General features: G+C 43.8%; 1 protein-coding gene across 8 annotated transcripts in view; it reads right to left on the reverse strand.

Annotated features, from left to right (window-relative positions):
- SUMF1 (sulfatase modifying factor 1) overlaps positions 1-16,266 on the reverse strand; it is an 81,158-nt gene extending 64,892 nt beyond the window's left edge. For all 8 annotated transcript variants that reach the window (XR_006292513.1, XM_043552290.1, XM_037903842.2 and 5 more), the window contains exon 1: positions 15,984-16,266. Coding sequence is in view for 7 of the 8 variants with exons in the window: in XM_043552290.1 (XP_043408225.1) it covers positions 15,984-16,247 (264 nt within the window). In the remaining variant the exon portion in view is untranslated. The remainder of the gene's footprint in view (positions 1-15,983) is intronic.
- Between the last annotated feature and the right edge of the window lie 6,805 nt (positions 16,267-23,071).

Raw genomic sequence — 23,071 nt, forward strand, 5'->3', positions numbered from 1 at the left:
AGTTAAAGATGTTTTTCCAAAATCCTGTGTGTACATTAAAAAGCATCCTTTAACTCATTAAAATTTTAGCAGCTTTCTTTATTTTAATGATTAATAGATTACAGTAACACATCTTATCATAATGTCACATTTTAAACAGCTTATTTTTAAAAAGAAAAATGTATTTAATTTGAATTTAAGAAGTCCTCTTTAAGGTTGGTTTGTTTGGTTTTTTTACTCAATTTTGATCCACCCTGTTGGAGAAGGAGTGGATTCATGCAGTAGCCAGTTAGATCTGGAGAGGTAGGTTTAAATCTGAAGGTGCCATTGGATGTTTTTCAATACACAACAGTGGTGGTGATGCCTCAGTAAGAAATCTGGGCTGGAATAGGGAGTTGCAGCTCAGATTTATAACCGAATGGCAAAACTAACTAGGACAGTTCGCATCAGCCGTTGATAACAGGTCACTAAACAAAAAAAGTTACCTTACTTGTCAGCCTGTATGCAGGGTCTGGGGGAAGAAGATTGCCTCCTTCCTCCCTCGGTGATGTTCCTAAGCACATCAAGAGAGGCTCCCTTCGCTCCCTCACGGCTTCTAAGCACCATTCCCCTTCACAATTAACTCCCATGACACAAGTAGATGAGTGGATTTGCTGAGGGCTGACTTGCACAATACTCACCCTCCCACCCAGTCCGAACTACAAGCCTTGTTTTCATTATATGTGAAAGTGATCAAGAAAGACTTGAGCCTCATCCTGTGACCACTCCTGCGGAACTCACATTCGACTTAACAGGAGTTCAATGGCAAAAGCAACTGCAGAACCGGACCCAAAAAACCTAAACTAGCAGAGCCAACACGACAGAATCTAGCAGGGGATGTATCTTCTTGAAACAAGCAGACAGCAGTTTTGATTCCCTCATGATTGATAACTCTTTGAAGTCTAAGAGGGCAAGGGATATAGATGCCCTTTCTCAGAGATAGTTCCTGAGATCTGTATACGTAAGCCACACTTCTTGAGTAGTTGAGTTAGAACTACAGTAAAATGGAGAAAAGTCCATTGGATTTTAAATATGGGGAGTTATACAGTTAAGATACAAAGAACCTTTCTCCACAGTACCCATCAATATAAATTAGGCCCAATATGGACTTGAAATACTTAACTTTCTGTTTCTCATTTTAAACTGTTGTTATTATTTACGAAAATGAAGAGACTGACTGTAATGGGGCCATCACCCCGCTCCAGCTCAGAAGTGGTTAAAAGCCAGCCCCTGGAGAGAGTTGGAGCTGAGAGAAAAGGCGAGGCTGATTGGGGAAGCAGCCACCGCGGGGGCCATGCCCCAACCAGGCCACAGATGGCCCTATAAAAGGGCTGTGAGCCAGGAGCTCAGGCAGTCTCTCTCTAGCTCTTGAGAGAGAAGGACCTGGCTGCCTGGGAGAAGGGTACTTGGGACAGAGCAGTGCTGGGGAAAGGGAGGAGGAGCTGGGGAGCTCCAACCTGGCAAATCCCCAGGTTGCGGGCCTCGTCAAAGGCCAAAACAGGTACTGGGGTTGCAAAGGGGCAGCCCGGGGTTAGGCAAAGGCAGCAGGTCCAAACCCCCCTCACCAATGATGAGTGGCCATGACAGACTGCAGTCTGCCCCAGTGAGTGGGGCCTAGAGGATAACTGGCAGTAGCCACTGAGGCAAGGTGGGGATAGAGGGTTGGGGGTTGGGAGGGGAGACCCAGAGTGTGGGGGCACTGTCAGGGGGCAGGACCCCAAGGTAAAGGGGCACTGGGGTCCAGAAGGGACATGGGGGCCTGCAGAGGGTGCTCTGGGCTGGAAAGAGCTAATTCCCAAGACGACCAGCAGCAGGCTGTGCACCGGTGAGTCATCGCTTCGCTCCACTGACACTTCACTGCAGAATAAATACCCAACAGCAGCTGTGGCCTTTGTTAGGATATCCATCCTGCAGCATGACCTATATTACAAGGGTAATTGTTACTGTAAAACAAACACATAAAGGAAGCCATCAAGTTGGCTTTCACCTTAATGTCCATGGATACCCTTCTCAGACAGAAGCTTACCTGGACTTCCATGTTGATGCACCATGAAGCTGAGAACATTGAGAATCGGTAGTCTTGTACTGTTATCTCACAATGATGCTACTAGATATAACCATTTGGACACATTAAGTGGGCAATGGAGGAGTTTATGTTCCCTGTCCAATTCCTATTTCTCGATTTTTTTTTTTTTTTTTTTTTTTTAGGTTTACTTTGTTCATTTAACAGCACTGTGTCCAGCCAGCTTCACTGTTTCCCTTCTCTACAGTAGATTTCCACTTTTGTTTGGGTTCCTTCACAGCAACATTTACCATCTTTTACAAGACAGCCAGAAGTGGTTGTGAAACCACACAATAGGCAAAGGGAACTCAAGGCCGACAGAGCACCTGAAATTACTTTTCAGCTGGCTGTTATTTTTTTTAAACTGACTAAATTTGAAGTTGATCTTACAGAAAGGAGTCTAAATGCTTATGAATCATCTTCAACTCAACAGCAGTCTGGGTTTTTACACTTGTCTCACTGCAAGTGGGTTTCCTGATAAGAAGTTACTCCTAAGTTTCCTGGGGACTTTTAAAGAATGCATCAACGAGACACGATCAGAGCTATATAACTGCCTACCTTCTAATCTCTTGCTGACTCACTGAAGCTAAAATAAGTGCTCTGAGAAGGCTTGGGAGTCACAGATTTTTGAGCTTGCTAGTCAGTTATCAGTACACAAAAAATTTTCCAGCTCAATGATCACGTCATCCCACAATCTAAAGAATTCTGATAGATGCCCTGTTATCAATGTGGCCTTTAAAAGCCTTCCCTTTGAACCCAACATTCGCATATCATGCAGGCACTCACCCATCTATGCACCACAGGCTTCTACCATGACATCCAAGTCTAGGGCCCAACATTGGACTTTTGGAGTATACATTCTAATTACGACACCACCACCCATTTTACGGCTCAAGCAAGCTGCTGTTTTGGAATACAATCATCTTTTGATTGCAGGTGATAGTGTCAAAGTGACAAATGGCCTCTTTGCACCCATTTGAACCAAGAAGCACTGACTGACAGTCAGTGTGGAGGTGTTCAGCACTGAAGGGAAACAAGTTCCTAAAATTAGTGAATGGATTCAAGAACACTGTTCATCTAACAACAAATGAAAATCTTAGCTTCTAACTTAAAAATGAAGATTGAACTTAGTTTCACCAAGGTGAGGAAACGCCCAAGTTTAACTACGGAGGCAGAAGTCCAGCAGCAGATCAATCAGGGCGAGGAGTGTCTAGTTGACTGCACTGAGTACAGCATGTACCAATACTTGTCTTCTGGCCAAGTGACGTATGCACATAAATGGTACACACAGCTTGTTGTCCTCAAAAACCAATCAGAGCATCTTGAGACCAAATCTGCTGAAGTGATGGTTTTTTTGTAGTTATATTTATAGGGAGGACATATGAGAATATCTGTCAGACACCAGGCCCACCTCCAAACTAGCTGCCCCAATCTTACAATGCAGATGATCCCTTCCCATCACACATGCGGCTAAAATGGAACAGAGGGACAAACCCCCTTAGAAGGTACCACCTGCTGACAGAGATGGAGAAGGCCAACTATTCCTCAGGCATCAAGAACATCCCCCTCCAGAAAAATACTGAGTTTCAAAGCGCACCATAGTTTGTCTGTGAATAAGAGATCTGATCTTTGGAAACATCTGCAGCTGCCTGCTAGGGCTGCCGACTGCCCCACCTCAGATACCAACGTCAAAGAGTCATAATCCCTCCCCCTGCTCTTTGGGATCCCACTTTTAAATTTCTTACATTTTGATAAGAGCTCCTACCTGAGTTTTTATGAGCCTTATAACGGGGCTTTGGGCTTTATTCTTTAACTATCCTGTGAATTATTTAAGTGGTGACAATCCACTTTGGACATTTTATTCTGTGTATTTAAGTATTCCTTGATTGTTTCTTGTGCTGTGCAAGAGAACATCCTATTTCCAACCCCACACCCTTCTCTTTAGTTTTTAGCTCAATGCTTCCGAGGAACATCCAAGAAAAGGTTCACCTACAGGAAAATTTGTAGTCTGATTTTACAGTAAGCAGAAATGATGGAGAAGCGAACCCTTTATCATCAGCTACATATTAGATTTAGACATTGATTTAGACGCTGTCCATGCTGACAATAAGTTTTGCTTTTCCCCCCTCATCTCCTGATCTATAACTCAATACACTTTTGTCTTGCTCAAGTGTTGCCATCACATTTCCATCAAGTCAACTAGGTTAATATCAGTGGTTTATAAAACTACCTTGTCAGAAAAGAACATTAAACACATGGGAAAACAAAATAAATGAACTACAAACTAAGTGAACTACAGCATTAAGACCATTGTAGGTGTTTTGATTAAGGATAATGCAATTCTCACAGAAGACTTCAGGTTACTGAAGATAATATCAACTCATGTAACATTTAGGTATTGAGTCTTTTTGACCATTTTGATGACCCAGATCTCAGTCATAAACTTCCTTTTATTGTTTGAAACAATTTTGGGATGAAATCTGAGCCATCTTTGAAGATCATTAAAGCATTTTGTACTCCATTTACATTGTGTCTGCTGGCTTCTGCGTTTTTGTCCCAAACATTAGTTACTTTGAGGTCGTTAACTGACATAGATAAGATCCTAAAGTATGTAGAAATAAAGGAAATGTCATTTAAATTTACATTTTTTGTTCCATAGCAAGAGCTATAGAGATGAGCAGAAAGAAGTAGATACCAATTGATTAAAAACCTCAAGTTTAGGCATAACTGCCGCAGTTCTTTCTAACAAAGCTTAGAATGACAGCAGATAAGAAGAAGCTAGCACTTTATTTTGATGAAGCTAAAGCTTTTAAATTGCAATGAATAATGATGAAGGGCAGAGTAATGCAGGACTAAAATGGGTAAGTCTTAAGGTAGAGACTCCTTTCCAAATTCATTAAAACCATTGCATGTTAATATAACTGCATCTTTTAGTCTCCCTTTACTGTAACAGGCTTTCCAACAGTTGTAGGAATATCAGGTAGCTGTCTTTTTTTCTAATAGAGAAAATCATGTTTTCCCAACAGGATTTGAGAACCTCTACCTGGCAAATGATTATTCTTTTGGCATTACCGTTTCCTGTTTTACTTAGCCTTTATTATGGATAACTAATCAGTGAAATTATAACTGAGAAGAGTAAATAAAAAGAGTCAGATAACAAATACTACTGTGTCCCGTCACGGGGAATAATGTGTTCAGTTCTACGCCCCATCTCTCAATAAGAATATAACAAAATAGAAAGGACTTGGGAACAAAATTAAAAGTTTAGTGGCATGATGAGACTGAAGGGATCGCGTACATACAAACAAGGCCTAGTTCTCAGCTCCATTACACCAATTACACAGTGACGTAACTCCACTGATGTTACGTTATTATCCCTGATCCATGCCAGAGCGTAGAAGCAGGGCTACACTCGTACTGAGAACATGATAATCCTTCAGAAGCATAACTACGGCCTTACACTAGGGAATCATCAACTTCAATAGCAGAAATCAACCTACTGGTATTTACACAAACTGATCCAATTCCATTCCACATAAGTCACTGGCAAGCACATTCCCAATCCCATTCAAGGGAAGGCATGGTAATGTGCCTGCCAAAGACAAAGCATTACATATCAGTTGGCACATCCCAGTGTTCCATAGGAAGGTCTTGCCAGAACAGGTGCATGTCTGAGCAGCAGAGCAGAACACACAATTATATAAAATGTAGCGCTTTGTTGAGAACGTGCATCTTCAGTCTAGTGAATCCAAGTGGGAATCTCTGAAAGATGTCACTCATCCTGAAAATGAAAAAAAGTTTTTCATTTTCAAAAGGACTGGGATTGCTCAAGCGGTCCTCTTCTCCTGCTATTTATTCCTCACCTGAATGTGTGACTTAACCATTTGTATATAGTCACAAACTAAAGATCCTAGTTCATTGCACATTTGGCAACTGAAAAAGACTAATTTAAGTTCATATTTTCAAGTAAGGCCTTGTCTACACTACGAAATTACTCCAATTTTACAGAAGTCAATTTTTGGGAACAGATTGTGAAGTCGAGTGCATGCATCCACACTAAGCACATTAATTCGGTGGTGTGCGTCCACAGTACCATGGCAAGCATAGACATTCCGAGCAGTGCACTGTGGGTAGCTAGCCCACAGTTCCCACTGCCCATTGGAATTCTGGGCTAAGCTCCCAATGCCTGATGGGGCCAAAAATTTGTCAAGGGTGCTTATGGGTAAATATCAGTCAACCCTCCCTCCATGAAAACAATGGGAGACAATCATTTTGCACCATTTTTTCTGGATTGCCTGAGCAGATGCCATAGCACGGGTAGCATGCAGCCCATTCAGCTCACCACAGCAGTTATGACTATTGTAAACACCTCGTGCATTATCATGCAGAACCAGAACCTGAAAAACTAGGCGAGGAGGCAACGGCAGCGCGGTGACATGGACAGAGATTTCTCTAAAATAAGGACATGGACAGAGATTTCTCTAAAACTGTGGTCCCTGGCAATTTGGAGATCATGGTGTTAATGGGGCAGGGTCATGCCATGGAACGCCGATTCTGGGCCTGAGAAACAAGCACAAACTGGTGGGACTGCATAGTGTTGCAGGTTTAGATGGCTCCGAAACTTTCGCATACATAAGGGCACTTTCAAGGAACTTTGTGACTTGCTTTCCCCTGCTCTGAAGAGCAAGAATACCAAAATGAGAGCAGCCCTCACAGTTCACAAGTGAGTGACACTAGCCCTGTGGAAGCTTGCAATGCAAGACAGCTACTGGTCAGTCGGGAATCAATTTGGAGTGGGCAAATCTACTGTGGGGGTTGCTGTGATGCAAGTAGCCAACGCAATCATTGAGCTGATGCTATCAAAGGTAGTGACTCTGGGAAATGTGCAGGTCTAAGTGGATGGCTTTGCTGCAATGGGATTCCCTATCTGTGGTGGGGCTATAGACGGAACGCATATCCCTATCTTGGGACCGGACCACCAGGGCAGCCAGCACATAAACCGCAAGGGGTACTTTTCAATGGTGCTGCAAGCACTGGTGGATCACAAGGGCCGTTTCACCAACATCAACGTGGGATGGCCGGGAAAGGTTCATGACGCTCGCGTCTTCAGGAACTCAGGTCTGTTTAAACAGCTTCAGGAAGGGATTTACTTTCCAGACCAGAAAATAACTGTTGGGGATGTTGAAATGCCTATAGTTATCCTTGGGGACCCAGCCTACCCCTTAATGCCCTGGCTCATGAAGCTGTACACAGGCACGCTGGACAGTAGTCAGGAGCTGTTCAACTATAGGCTGAGCAAGTGCAGAATGGTGGTAGAATGTGCATTTGGACGTTTAAAGGGTCACTGGTACAATTTACTGACTCACTCAGACCTCAGCGAAACCAATATTCCCATTGTTATTGCTGCTTGCTGTGTGCTCCACAATCTCTGTGAGAGTAAGGAGGAGGTGTTTATGGTGGGATGGGAGGTGGAAGCAAATCTCCTGGCCACTGGATACGCACAGCCAGACACCAGGGTGATTAGAAGAGCACAGCAGGAAGCGCTGCGCATCAGAGAAGCTTTGAAAACCAGTTTCATGACTGGCCAGGGTACCGTGACACACTTCTGTTTGTTTCTCCTTGATGAAAACCCACCCCCCTGGTTGACTCTAATTCCCTGTTAGCCACCAGCCCTCCTCCCTTCGATCACAGCTTGCTTGCAAAGGAAATAAAGTCACTATCGTTTAAAAAACATGTATTCTTTATTAATTGATTATAAAAATAGGGAGAACTCACAAGGTAGCCCGGGTGGGGTGTGGGAGGAGGACAGGAGGGAAGGAAAAGGCCACTTCAAAACTTTTTGAATGACAGCCTTCTGTTGCTTGGGCTGTCCACTGGGGTGGAGTGGTTGGGTGCCCGGAGCCTCCCCCTCCGCGTCCTTGGGCATCTGGGTGAGGAGGCGATGGAACGTGGGGAGGAGGGAGGGCGGTTAAACAGGGGTTGCAGTGGCAGTCTGTGATCCTGCTGCCATTCCTGAACCTCCACCAGATGCTGGAGCATGTCCATTTGACCCCACAGTAGCCCCAGCATTGCATCCTGCCTCCTCTGATCTTCCTGCCGCCACCTCTCATCTCGATCGTCCCTCCTGTCTTCACCTTCATTGGCTGCTTTCCTGTACTGTGTCCCTCCACACATTCTGCTGAGCTCTGTCAGTGCTGGACGACTGCATGAGCTCAGAGAACATTTCATCGCACGTGCGTTTTTTTTGCCACCTTATCTGAGATAGCCTTTGGGACAGAGAAGGGAGACTTGAAACATTTGCAGCTACTGGAGGAAAAAAAGGGAATGAAATATTTAAAAAGATACATTTTACAGAACAATGGCTATACACTTTCACAGTGAACAACACTATTCACATTACATAGCACATGTGATTTTGGTACAAGATCGCATTTTGCATCTTATATTGAGTGCCTGCGGCTTTGATGTGAGAGATCACACACGCAGTGCCGGGCAACAGAATTCGGCTTGCAGGAGGCCATGGTAAGCCATAGTCTTTCGGCTTCTGCAACCTTCATAATAGCAGTGCCCTCCTTTCCCATACCAAGCTAAGCCCGTTGAGTTGGTCATTTAGTCGCTGCGTTTTAGTGTTAACATGCAGCAGCATAAACCAAACTAACACCCCCCCATCCAATTCTCTGGGATGATCACTTTACCCGTCACCCCACCGCGTGGCTGGTATCAGGGAAAATCCCTGCTAGCCAAACACGAACAGCTCAGCGCCAATGCCCCCCGCCCCACCACATCGCTTGGCTAACTGCGGGGAGGATTTCTTTTCAGCCCCAGGCAAACAGCCCAGTAGGAATGGCCACTTCTGAATGTCCCCTTAATTAAATTCCCCTATTTCAATCAGGTTACCATGAACAATATCACTCTCCTGAGGATAATACAGAGAGATAAAGAACGGATGTTGCTTGAATGCCAGCAAACACCGGGACCATACGCTGCCAGGCTTTGTCATGCAGTGATACCAGATTACTTGCTACTAGCATGGCATGGTAAAGTGTCCTACCATGGAGGACGGAATAAGGGTGCTCTCCCCAGAAACCTTCTGCAAAGGCTTTTAGAGTACCTCCAGGACAGCTTCATGGAGATGTCCCTGGAGGATTTCTGCTCCATCCCCAGACAAGTTAACAGACTTTTCCAGTAGCTGTACTGGCCACGAATGCATCCCAAGTCCTCAGAGCAAATTAACAATTAAAAAAGCTTGCTTTTAAAACATGTATTATATTTGAAAAGGTACACTCACCAGAAGTCTCTTCTCCAGCTTCGTTGGGTTGGGAGGGTATTTCAGTCAGGGTGAGAAAAAGATCCTGGCTGTCAGGGAGAACAGTGTGCTGTGTGCTCTCCTCAAGCCCGTCCTCCTCCTCATCTTCCCCATCCGCAAAATCCTCAGGCATGGCGGAGAGTACCCCATCATCGGAGTCCACGGACAGGAGTGGGGTAGTGGTGGCGGCCCCCCCTAGAATTGCATGCAGCTCAGCATTGAAGCGGCATGTCTGTCCCGGAGTGTCCCTTTGATTCTTTGGTTTTCTGGTACGCTTGTCTGAGCTCCTTAAGTTTCATGCGGCACTGTGTTGCGTCCCTGCTGTAGCCTCTGTCCCTCATGGCCTTGGAGATTTTTTGAAATGTTTTGGCATTTCGTCTTTTGGAACGTAGTTCTGATAGCACGGATTCATCTCCCCATACAGCGATCCGGTCCATGCTGGAGCTCTTTTTCAATTCTGGGACTGCATGGTTACCTGTGCTGATGAGCTCGCCTGGCCAAACAGGAAATGAGATTCAAAAGTTCCTGGGGCTTTTCCTTTACACCTGGCCAGTGCATCCAAGTTCAGAATGCTGTCCAGAGCAGTCACAATGGTGCACTGTGGGATAGCTCCCGGAGGCCAATACCATCAAATTGCATCCACACTAACTCTAATTCGAAACGGCAATGTCTATTTCAGCACTAATCCCCTCGTTGGGGAGGACTACAGAAATCGGTTTTAAGAGCCCTTTATGTCGACAAAAATGGCTTCATTGTGTGGACAGGTGCAAGGTTAATTCGATTTAATGCTGCTAAATTCGACAAACTCGTAGTGTAGACCAGGCCTAAATGTTCTCAGTAATGAAGTTCAAGAAATACAAAAGCCATCTCACAATTAAAGTTTCTAAATGGATTTTTTTCTTCAATTTTGTTGAAGAAAGTAAGTCCGCAAGACAGAACTCTCCAATCACTCCTGCTAAACCTGTCCCAGTTCTTCCTCAAAGCTGTTAGTTGATCTAGGTGCTGATTTTTCAACTACGTCTCATGGGGTGACCTCTCACTCTGCTTAGAGCTCTGTTGGCTTCACTAGGACCCCCATCAGGCACAAATGCAGTTGCAAGATGAGTGCATTTGTGTCCATTATTGCAGCCCATGTATCAGGCTTCAGAGACTCTGAAACACTGCTGTTAGGCACTTGGTCAGTTGTGCAGTACTGCTATGCAATTGCCAGGGAGGGAGGGGCTGATCAACCCCTGCTGATCAGTTTATAACCTGGTGTATGAGGTTACATATACCTAAGTCTAAAAAACTAAGATGGTGACCCTGAGTGCTGGGTGTTAAACGAGATTATTGATATAATAGGTATAACAGAAACTTGGTGGAACGATAATAATCAATCAATGGGACACGGTAATACCAGGACACACATAGAATCATAGAATCATAGAATATCAGGGTTGGAAGGGACCCCAGAAGGTCATCTAGTCCAACCCCCTGCTCAAAGCAGGACCAAGTCCCAGTTAAATCATCCCAGCCAGGGCTTTGTCAAGCCTGACCTTAAAAACCTCTAAGGAAGGAGATTCTACCACCTCCCTAGGTAACGCATTCCAGTGTTTCACCACCCTCTTAGTGAAAAAGTTTTTCCTAATATCCAATCTAAACCTCCCCCATTGCAACTTGAGACCATTACTCCTCGTTCTGTCATCTGCTACCATTGAGAACAGTCTAGAGCCATCCTCTTTGGAACCCCCTTTCAGGTAGTTGAAAGCAGCTATCAAATCCCCCCTCATTCTTCTCTTCTGCAGACTAAACAATCCCAGCTCCCTCAGCCTCTCCTCATAAGTCATGTGCTCTAGACCCCTAATCATTTTTGTTGCCCTTCGCTGGACTCTTTCCAATTTATCCACATCCTTCTTGTAGTGTGGGGCCCAAAACTGGACACAGTACTCCAGATGAGGCCTCACCAGTGTCGAATAGAGGGGAACGATCACGTCCCTCGATCTGCTCGCTATGCCCCTACTTATACATCCCAAAATGCCATTGGCCTTCTTGGCAACAAGGGCACACTGCTGACTCATATCCAGCTTCTCGTCCACTGTCACCCCTAGGTCCTTTTCCGCAGAACTGCTGCCTAGCCATTCGGTCCCTAGTCTGTAGCGGTGCATTGGGTTCTTCCGTCCTAAGTGCAGGACCCTGCACTTATCCTTATTGAACCTCATCAGATTTCTTTTGGCCCAATCCTCCAATTTGTCTAGGTCCTTCTGTATCCTATCCCTCCCCTCCAGCGTATCTACCACTCCTCCCAGTTTAGTATCATCCGCAAATTTGCTGAGAGTGCAATCCACACCATCCTCCAGATCATTTATGAAGATATTGAACAAAACCGGCCCCAGGACCGACCCCTGGGGCACTCCACTTGACACCGGCTGCCAACTAGACATGGAGCCATTGATCACTACCCGTTGAGCCCGACAATCTAGCCAGCTTTCTACCCACCTTATAGTGCATTCATCCAGCCCATACTTCCTTAACTTGCTGACAAGAATGCTGTGGGAGACCGTGTCAAAAGCTTTGCTAAAGTCAAGAAACAATACATCCACTGCTTTCCCTTCATCCACAGAACCAGTAATCTCATCATAAAAGGCGATTAGATTAGTCAGGCATGACCTTCCCTTGGTGAATCCATGCTGACTGTTCCTGATCACTTTCCTCTCCACAACATATAAGAATGACAGAGTAGATCGTGCTGATGTGGGAATGGCACTACATTGAAAGAAATATAAAGATAATAAAAATCTAAATGAATCACACTATACCATACAATCTCCATGGATAGAAATTCCATGCTTGACTAGTACGAGTATAGCTGTAGGAATATACTACCGACCACCCTGACCAGGATAGTGACTGTGATTGCGAAATGCTCAGGGAGGTGAGAAAGGCTACAAGAACAGGAAAAAAAGGCAATTATAATGGGAATTTTCAACTATCCCCATATCAGCTTGGTAGATATAACCTCAGAACAGGATGCAGAGATAAAATTTCGAGACACCATGAACGTTTTTTGGAGCAGCTAGTCCTGGAACCCACAAGAGGAGACGCAATTCTTGGTTCAGTCCTAAGTGAAGCACACGATCTGATCCAAGAGGTGAATACAGGTGAACCTCTAGTAATAGCAACCGAAGAACCTCACTGTAGTAGCATTTAACTTCAAATGGGGGAACAAAAATTAGGAAGCTAGTTAAACAGATATTAAAAGGAACAGTCACAAGAATGAAATGCCTTCAAGCTGCATGGAAGCTTTTTAAAAAGACTGTAATAGAGGCTAAAACTAAACGTATTCCCCCCCCACACACACACACAAAAACATGAGAACCAAAAAAAAAAAAGCCACCATGGCTAAACAAGAACATAAAGCAGGTGGTTAGAGGCAAAAAGTCAGCCTTTAAAAATTGGAAGTTAAATCCTGCTAAGGAAAATAGAAAGGCACAAACTCTGGCAAGTCAAGTGTAAAAATATAACTAGGCAGGCCAAAAAAAATAATCTGAAGAGCAACTACCAAAAAAAACACAAAAACTAAACTGCAAAAAAATCATTTTTAAGTATATCACACTCAGGAAGCCTGCAAAACAATCAGCGTAGACACAGAAGGTTAAGGTGCTTAAAGAGCACTCCAGGAAGACAAGGTTGTTGCAGAGAAACTAAATGAATTCTTTGCATCAGTCTTCACTGCAAAGGATATGAAGGAGATTTCCACATCTGAGCCATTCTTTTTAGGTGACAAATCTGTCCCAGACTAAGATGTCAACAGAGGAGGTTTGGGAACAAATTGATAAATTAAACAGTATTAAGTCACCAGATAATATTCACCCAAGAGTTCTGAAGAAACTCAAATATGAAATTGCACAATTAACTGTAGCATGTAACCTTTCGCTTAAATCAGCCTCTGTAACAGATGACTGGAGGACAGCTAATGTAACAGATTTTTAAAAGAGGCTCCAGAGGGGATCCTGGCAATTACAGGCCAGTAAGCCTAATTTCAGTGTCAGGTAAATTGGTTTAAACTGTAGTAGAAATGATCACACACACAGATGAACACAATTTGTTGAAAGGAACATGGCTTTTGTAAAGGGAAATCATGCTTCACCAATCTATTAGAATTCTTGAGCAGCAGTGGGGGCATTAACAAACATGTGGACAAGGGTGATCTAGTCGACTTCCAGAAAGCCCCTCACAAGGTCCCACACCAAAGGCTCTTCAGCAAAGAAAGCAGTCATAGGATAAGAGGGAAGGTCCTCTCATGGATCAGTAACTGGATCAGTTAAAAGATAGGACACAAAGGGTAGGAATATATGGTCAATTTTCACACTGCAAAGAGAGAAAAAGCAGGGACCCCCAAGAATCTGTACTGGGGCCAGTGCTGTTCAACATTTTCATAAGTGACTTGGAAAAGGGGGTAAACAGTGAGGTGGCAAAAAAGTCTGCAGATGATACAAAACTACTCAAGATAGTTAAGTCCAAAGCTGACTGTGAAGATTTACAAAGGGATCTTACAAAACTGGGTGACAGGGCAAGAAAATGGCAGATGAAATTCAGTGTTGATAAATGCAAAGTAATGTACATTGGAAAACAATCCCAAATATAGATACAAAATGATGGGGGTCTAAATTAGCCGTTACCACTCAAGAAAGAGATCTTGGAGTCATTGTGAATAGTTCTCTGAAAACATCTGCTCAATGTGCAGCAGCAGGTCAGAAAAGCGAACAGAATGTTAAGAACCACTAAGAAAGGATAAGACGACAGAAAATATCATAATGCCACTATATAAATCCATAGTAGGCCTGACCTTCAGTACTACTTACAGTTCTGGTCACCCCATCTCAGAAAAGATATTGGAAAAGGTACAGAGAAGGGCAACAAAAATAATTAGGGATAGGGAACAACTTTCATAGGAGGAGAGATTAAAAAACTGGGACTGTTTAGCTTAGAAGACAGACAACTAAGGGAAAGGTCTATAAAATCATGAATGGGGTGGGGAAAGTGAATAAGGAAGTGTTATTTATCCCTTCGCATAACACGAGAACCAGGTGTCACGCAATTAAATTAATATGCAGCAGGTTTAACACAAACATAAGGAAATACTTTTTCCACACAACACAGTCAACTGTGGAACTCATTGCCAGAGAATGTTGTGAAGGCCAAAAATATACCTAGGTTCAAAAAAGGTAAGTTAACGGAGGATAGGCTATTAACCAAGATGGTCAGGAACACAACCCCATGCTTTGGGTATCCCTAAACGTCTGACTGCCAGAAACCGGGACTGGACGACAGGGGATGGATCACTCGAATAACGGCCCTATTCTGATCATTCCCATTCAAGCATCTGGCACTGGCCACTGTCAGAAGACAGGATACTTGGCTAGATAGGCCATTGGTCTGACCCAGTATGGCCATTCTTATGACAGATACTTGACCTTTTTGACCTAGCTAACATAAATGTTAATGATCAGATCCTCAGCTAGCATAAATCAGCATAGTACTTCTAAAATCAATAGAGTTATGCTAGTTTCCAGCAACTGAGGATTTGGCTCTAACTGTTCATATGAACACAGTATATTTCCGAATTTTGCAAAGCTACCTCACGATTATTCCTAACAGGAAGTTCCGCAACTTGATTATAACCTACAAAGGAGTTCTCTTTCATATTTTTAGAATGTATTGCTTCTCTCCAGACTAAATTACTTGTTTAATAACTTCCTTCTTACATTTCTAGCCTCCAATACTAGTCAGCTTTCATTGCGTTTTTCTGGAACAACTAGGTAGCATTTAGAACAAAGCAATTACAGCTGAGTCAAAAGCACGTAGTATACATACTGCCATTAACTTTTCTGTACTCTTTTCTAAGATCTCAGCACAGAACAACATTCTAATCTAAATGCTTTCTAGACTGCTGCTACTCCCCGATATACATTTCCATTAAGCTAGTCACATTACCCAGACTGTTTACACTAAACTTCCCAGCTAAGTCAAAATCAATACTGCCTCAATCCATACATAAGCTCTTGTCATCATGCCACTTGATATCAATCAAGTGAAGAACATAATGTGCTACATGGCTCTGGTGTTGGTGATGGTGACACTGTTTACAAACTGCAGAAGAACTTTCTATGCATATAAAATTTTCCCACTATATTTTCCACTGTATGCATCCGATGAAGTGAGCTGTAACTCACAAAAGCTTATGCTCTAATAAATTTGTTAGTCTCTAAGGTGCCACAAGGTGCTGTTCTTTTTACGGATACAGACTAACATGACTGCTTACTCTGAAACCTGTCATTATGCAAGTCTGGTTACCCATTCCGCAACGTTATTGATGGCCCATATTCTAGTCTAGACTGTAAGGTTTGGACAGCCTATCATGTATTTTGGTCTACTGGGCCATATATTTTACATGCTGAAGGAGCGCTCACATCTAAAAACTGCTGTTCTCGAGAAGTCAAATAAATTAATAACGGAAATTGCTTTGACCACCCAGCCACTTACAAGGCACCTGCCATCCCAAACCACAATCCTGAGAGCCCAGGCCCCCCGCCACGGGCAGCTGTAGGTCTCGCCCACCTGACTGTGTGCAGCGGGCCCCTTGCGGGTGCCCGGCCCCACGGCCGGACTTGGGGCATTGGCCTCCGGGGAATACCTCCAGGCCGCCGCCGCGGCCGCCTCCCCGCCGCTCCCCCGGCCCGCGCTACAGCCGCACGTCCCCTTGGAGGCCGCCGCCGCGCTGGAAGAGGAGGAGCTCGCCGCCGCCCCGGACCCCGAGCACAGCGCCAAGCCCAGCACCAGAGCCCAGCTCGGCGCAGCCCGCCCTGCCCTGGGCGCAGCCATGTTGGCTTGGGGCACCGCGTGACGTGCGCAGTCAGGTGACCTGCCCTGGCGTTAAAGAGACGGCACTCGCTTCCGAGCGGGCTGTGCCCCGCTGGGGCAGCTTCCAGCGTCTGCTACTTGCCATGCGGCAATCTGGTCTCCGGGTTCTAGTCCCCCCTCTGCCACCGCTTTGTCTTATGGTCTGAGGCGCCCCACCACGCCTAAGAGCCTCAACTTCCCCGTCTGTAAAATGGGACGAATGCTACCTCTCTGCCTCAGAGACGTGTCAAAGCTACATCAGCTAGTGCCTGCAAAGTGTTGTAAGACCCTCCAGCCAACGTGCTATAATATATTATTCAATGTCCTGAGCCTTGGTTGTATACTGAATTCACCCAGATTGATGATAATAATAATGAATAATGAAAGTCTAGACTCAGATGATAACCCCAATGAAATCAACAGCAAAACTCCCATGGACCGTGGTGGAACTAGGAATTGGTCTATGATGCAAGAGAGGTAAGCTCTTCAACATGGCTGTCTTCACTTAGAATCATAGAATAGAATATCAGGGTTGGAAGGGACCTCAGGAGGTCATCTAGTCCAACCCCCTGCTCAAAGCAGGACCAATCCCCAACTAAATCATCCCAGCCAGGGCTTTGTCAAGCCTGACCTTAAAAACCTCTAAGGAAGGCGATTCCACCACCTCCGAAGGTAACACAGTCCAGTGCTTCACCACCCTCCTAGTGAAAAAGTTTTTCCTAATATCCAACCTAAACCTCCCCCACTGCAACTTGAGACCATTACTGCTCGTTCTGTCATCTGGTACCACTGAGAACAGTCTAGATCCATCCTCTTTGGAACCTCCTTTAAGGTAGTTGAAAGCAGCTATCAAATCCCCCCTCATTCTTCTCTTCTGCAGACTAAACAATCCCAGTTCCCTCAGCCTCTCCTCATAAGTCATGTGTTCCAGTCCCCTAATCATTTTTATTGTCCTCTGCTGGATTCTTTCCAATTTTTCCACATCCTTCTTGTAGTGTGGGACCCAAAACTGGACACAGTACTCCAGATGAGGCCTCACCAATGTCGAATAGAGAGGAATGATCACGTCCTTCGATCTGCTGGCAATGCCCCTACTTATACTGCCCAAAATGTCATTAGCTTTCTTGGCAACAAGGGCACACTGCTGACTCATATCCAGCTTCTTGTCCACTGTAACCCCTAGGTCCTTTTCTGCAGAACTGCTGCCGAGCCATTCGGTCCCTAGTCTGTAGCGGTGCATGGGATTCTTCCGTCCTAAGTGCAGGACTCTGAACTTGTCCTTGTTGAACCTCATCAGATTTCTTTTGGCCCAATCCTCTAATTTGTCTAGGTCCCTCTGTATCCTATCCCTACCCTCCAGCGTATTTACCACTCCTCCCTGTTTAGTGTCATCTGCAAACTTGCTGAGGGTGCAGTCCACACCATCCTCCAGATCATTAATGATCTGCATTTCTGACAGGCACATGGCATTTTTTGGAAGGAAGCAGAGGGAACATCAGTCACTAGAGAATGTGAACATACATTGCTATCATGAGCATCCTCACTGAGGGGCATTGCTACCTTGGAGCCTCTGTCTGGAGATAGCTTCTTACTAGAGTTTCTGCAGTGTGAAGCTTTCTATTTTCTTAAAATAGCTTTTAATGCTGAAATAAACAAGACAAAAATAAAGCAATTTGGCCTGCATTTAAGCAGAGATCATATTTGACTATCTTTATACCTAATGGGGGGGTCCAAATTGTTCTGGTGCTGGAATAATCATGCTGAAGAAGTGAGGACTCAGGATTGTCATGAGATTTGGCCCATTTGTCAACTCTTTTAAAACAGTTACTAGTAAGTGGTATCAAAACATATGACAGGATATCTCCCCAGAGAAGTCAGATCGCCTCTCAGTGTCTCCATTTCTCATTGGTAAAGATAATGCTACTTCTCCTTTGTAAAGTCCTTTCAAACTGATGGATGAAAAGCACTATAGAAGTGCTAAGTACTATCATTATATGTCTTACATTGAGGAATTGCATTCTCTGCCAATGTGAATGTTCTGGGCATGCATCTGGGGCTAGGCATATCAATTACATTCACTTTCTTTTCTTTTCTTAACAAATCACCTGTAAGAAATCACAGGCATAAGGATGTGTCTACCACAATATTATTATCTGTGACTCATCCAAGATGCAGATAAAATTCCACATGCAAGAGGTATGGTCTGATCCTCCTCCTACCCAAAATTAATGGCAAAACTCACATTGATTTCAATGGGAGAAAGTAGGGCTACTCTGACCAGAAAAAGAACAGCATTTTTAACCACAGCGTCATTTTTAACAAGTACTGTTCAACACAGTGGGCTGGCCTGTAGCTTTATCACAAGCCCTGTGTATGGGGAAACATGTTAATATGTCATCTCAGGAGCAGTGCAGGGATAGAATCATGTATCCGAGAGGGTACCTCCTCTGGGTAGAGGAGGTAATTTGTTGCTTCTATAAAAATGCAAATTACTATCCCTGTGCTGGCTGGTGCTTTGAGATCAGACCCAAGGCTCAACCCACTCTCTGCCCTCCTGTGAGGGAGCGGCAGGTGCACAGTGCCTGCTTACTCCTGTGTACAGGAACCTACGGTCCTGTTACACACAGGGGCAAAAGAGGTGGGTTCTGACCATTCCTTATACCCATATATGGGCAAGTCAGACTCTAACCCAGTAAAACAATAATCAGCTGTCCCAGTGCATCCAGTACTTCTATTGACACCAATGAGGGGTGTTTTGGGGTCTATTAGGAATGCAGGATCATGTCCTAATAATAAAAGAAATCTTTACTAATTCAGTGAGCTACAGTTACAAATATTTAATGTCATCTTGATCTGTACAGATTAGTTTTGTGAAACAACAAGAAGCAGCCCCTGAAGTCAAGGAGAAGGAATTTTTTGCTGTCTTTAGAACTTGGATAGGAACACTACTAGATGTCATTCCTTAGCCTGAAAGTGTCCTCTGTGTTAAAATGACAGTGCTGGGAGTTTTCATAAACATTGTTTCCATTTATTGGTCATTTGTCTCTTTTGTCCTGTGACGTACTCAGAAAAGCTACAGAGTGAAGGAAAAACAAATAAACACGAATTTAAAACCAAATTGCTTTTGGGGTCAGAAAATATAAATGTTCCTTTTATTTTTTAGTAATTATCTTTGCCCCATGCAATAATGATTCCCTATTTAAAATACAAAGGAATTACCAGCAACTTGCTTTCTTCCTCCCTTTATCCAGTGCAGTGGTAACTGTAGGACAATAGCTCATTTTCAAAGTCAGACACCTATAGAAATCAAAACAATCTGTGGAGCAATTCTCCTGTATTAAAACTGTGTGTTTTAAAATGTATCATTGGGGAGTTCAAAAAAACCATCTCTCAGCCAATGAACATTGTGCTTCTCTGGTGTATCCTGCTTGTTTGGTCTTATTGCTTCTTTTCCTGAGTTCTTTGGTGCAGTATTTCTACACTTTCATCAAATAAATTTGGGTTCTAATTCCCCCCTCATTGCCAGACGGCTGGACTCAACAACAACAAAATGCAATAAGCTTATGAGCAAACTCCGCTTTTGGTTCACGTTCTGATGCTGTTTGAGTGCTTTTATTAGTTTATTTATTAGTAATGAATCTGCTGCTAAGTCAACTGTAAATTCAGACAGCTCGTTTTTTTCCACTTAAGGCCTAATTGTGCATCCTCTTTACTCACGGTGAGTAATACCTTACTCCAGGAATAGTCCCACTGACTTCACTGAGTAGTACCAGTAAAGTACTACTCAGCATGAGTAGGTAGGTCAGAATCAGGCTTTTGGTGAAGTGTATGGGGTAGAGATAACTGGGAAGGGGAAATTGGTAAATGTCTGTTCGTTTGTTTTATGATGTACAAAGCAAGACCCAGAAGGCTTTGTTTTGTTTTTTTATTTCAGAAATACCAAGCATGTCAAGTCTTGTTTTCCCTATTTTGCTGGAAGTCTCCCGTGGAAGACCTAGAGAAGTGGATTAGGAGCTTTCTCTGGCCTTAAATGTAGAAACTGAGATATTGTCTCTTTTTTGCCTAGAATTTCTCACCATTGCTATGATTGCTTCACCTCCCCTGTTGGTAGTAGTGATGGGAGTGCTGGCATGGAGAAAGCCTTGATGGCTAGGGGTATTTTGATTGACAGGCCACTCCGACTTGCTTTGACTAAGATTAGACAGCCCTGTTCTTAAATCACTGGCAACCTCTTGGAGCTGTGCCTACACTCTCACTTCTTCCATTGCTGCGACTGGTGCAGCTGAACTAATGGTAGCAAAGGTGAGAAATTACAGACAAAAGTCCTAGTTCAAACCCAACCATAGAGATTCAAATCCTCCAGACTGTTTGAGATGGTCCTTTGGCATCAGAGTTAAGGGAGGAACTGAGAGGCGGCATGGAAATGGTTCTGTTGTTCAAACAGAAGACTTAAACCTTCTACTTAAGCAATCGAGCATCTTTTGCATCTGATGAATTCACATATTTGCTTTAAATAACAAGACACTTAAGGCCCAGAATAATGCCCCCAAAGGATACAAAACAGTAGAGTGGTTCAACAGCAAAAGAAAAGCCTCACATCAAATGTTTGCACCACGCCTTTTATTTGTAGTCTTAAAATACACACGTTATTGGGTTAATAACTGGTTGTACCACAGTTCCCCTCTGAAAAGACTGAAGTGGTATTTCCTCTATCGTAATTTTTACAATGTGTCATCTGCGACTTCCTGAGCCGTTCTTCTTTGTCACTCCGTTCTGCACACCTGTGTCTGAGCTAACCTGGGAATTAACCCCTTGCTTGCTGGTGATTAGAAATAGAACTCTGCACCCTATCTCGGACACTGACCCTGAATGTACATTATTGCAGATGACAGGGCAGTTGCAGTAGAGTCAGTTTATCATAATTCTGAATGTGAGCTTTCCTACATTGTTTTCAGGAAGCAACAAATTAGAAGTGAAATTCAGTAGTTAAAGGCAGGACATGTTAGTTATGCCCAGGAGTCTGGAGGGCTGCCAATTTGAATAGATTCCATTGCCAGATATGAAAGTGCAGTTATGGTCATTTATAGCAACATCATGCTCACTTGATCTACTGTATTTAGTCACGTCTACTGCCTTTACTGACCCGAATGCAGTTTTACTGCATCACAGAGCTAACTCAGCTGTTGGGGAGCAAGTGACATTCTATTCTGGTGTGCACTAACAGAAAATTGTTAACTAAATTTCAGTTCCAGGTCTATATTGCACCCACCTACGCAATCACATGGATGAGTTACATAGGTGCCACTGAGGGTAAAATTTGGCCTGCAGAATCTTTATTTACTGATGAGGCTAAACAAACCAGAAAGAACAGAGCTTACTTTTCAGATCCTAGGGTAAGTTTGTAGGGCTCTTAGGGAAAAATCCATCTTTATAGCTGTGCAAAGTTAATAAGGTTTGATGAAGAAAAATAAACAAGAAACTCGTTTTTTTTTTTTAGAGCAGTGCTCCTCATTAAGCACTCATACATTTTTGGTTTGAGTGGATGAGAATTCACGAGGAGAATGCATAGACATCCTTCTGATATTGGGTAATGAGTTCTACCTTTACAAAAAAAAAAACCCACCAAAATTCAGGGACCCTTTATCTATGTCTTGACTTGTGCGTAAGCGTCAGAGCTCTGTACCTTGACTTCTAGATGTTCAGCTCAGTAGCAATAATGATGACTGGTACAGACTTGTGTTTTTATGAAGAATCCATATGCTGATAAAATAGCAAACACTGGATTTGTCATATTGTCATAATCAGTCCACTGGCTCATCAACATTGGTGTCCTTTCTCCAGTAGTGGGCAAATACTGGATGCTTTAGAGGAAGGTGAAAACAAACAACAAGCAAATAGGCAACAGCTATAAAATGCTCCTTGCCTTTTGTCTAATGCTGTACTTGGGGTGGAGAGGCAAAGAAGGGGAAATGCTTTCTTGAGTTTAATGCCAGTGAAAGTGTTGCAGCCAACACACTGTGTAATATAACTTTGAGATGCCCCTGTCACTAACAGTTAAGCATAGCAGTTTAAGCCTGTTAAATCCTTTACTCTTTCCAGGATCTGTTAAATCCTTGCATTTGTTTCATATTTATTTTTCTCACATCTGATTTTCTTGTGGTTTATTTGGCTGATCTAACATTATTAGACTATCAGTGTTTTTCTGCCGTCATTCCATTCTTTGGAACAGTTATTACATACATTCCCCCTATGAACCTCTAGCTAAAGCTCTGCAGAGCCTTGGACTTAACTATATTTTTTGTGCCTTAATCCTTTTTCCCACAACAGTGCATTTTTATGTCACAGATTTTTGAAATTCTTGGCTATCGTGATGGGAGTTCAAATGGGATGTGACAGCCAATAGAAACCTCCATGCTAGAAAGCCCCAAACCAAGTTCTAGTAGAAGCATCCCTCTGAAACAAGGGTCCGGAACATGTATTTTCAGGGTGAATTGCCTAAATTGGATTCCTTATTTTCTTTCCTTGGCAGGGAGAGGGTCTTTGGACCACACGCTCGAGGGGGCAGCTCAACCAATGGCAGCTCAGGAGAGCGCTCTTGACTCCACCATGCATTTACAAGAGATTCCTTTGATCTGACACAGAGTAACGTTTTCCCCTTGCAAAGTCTCCGGGAGCCGCGCAGCGTGGGCGCATGCTGGGAGTTGTAGTGCGGCTTTTCCGCCTCTGCCCCCGGCGCTGGGTGGTGTCCTGAGCCCGCCGGGGACTACATTACCCAGGTCGCCGCTCGGGCGTATTTAAGCAGCTAC

The sequence above is a fragment of the Chelonia mydas genome, chromosome 7 (genome assembly GCF_015237465.2).
Source record: "Chelonia mydas isolate rCheMyd1 chromosome 7, rCheMyd1.pri.v2, whole genome shotgun sequence".
In the NCBI taxonomy this organism is placed as follows: domain Eukaryota; kingdom Metazoa; phylum Chordata; order Testudines; family Cheloniidae; genus Chelonia; species Chelonia mydas.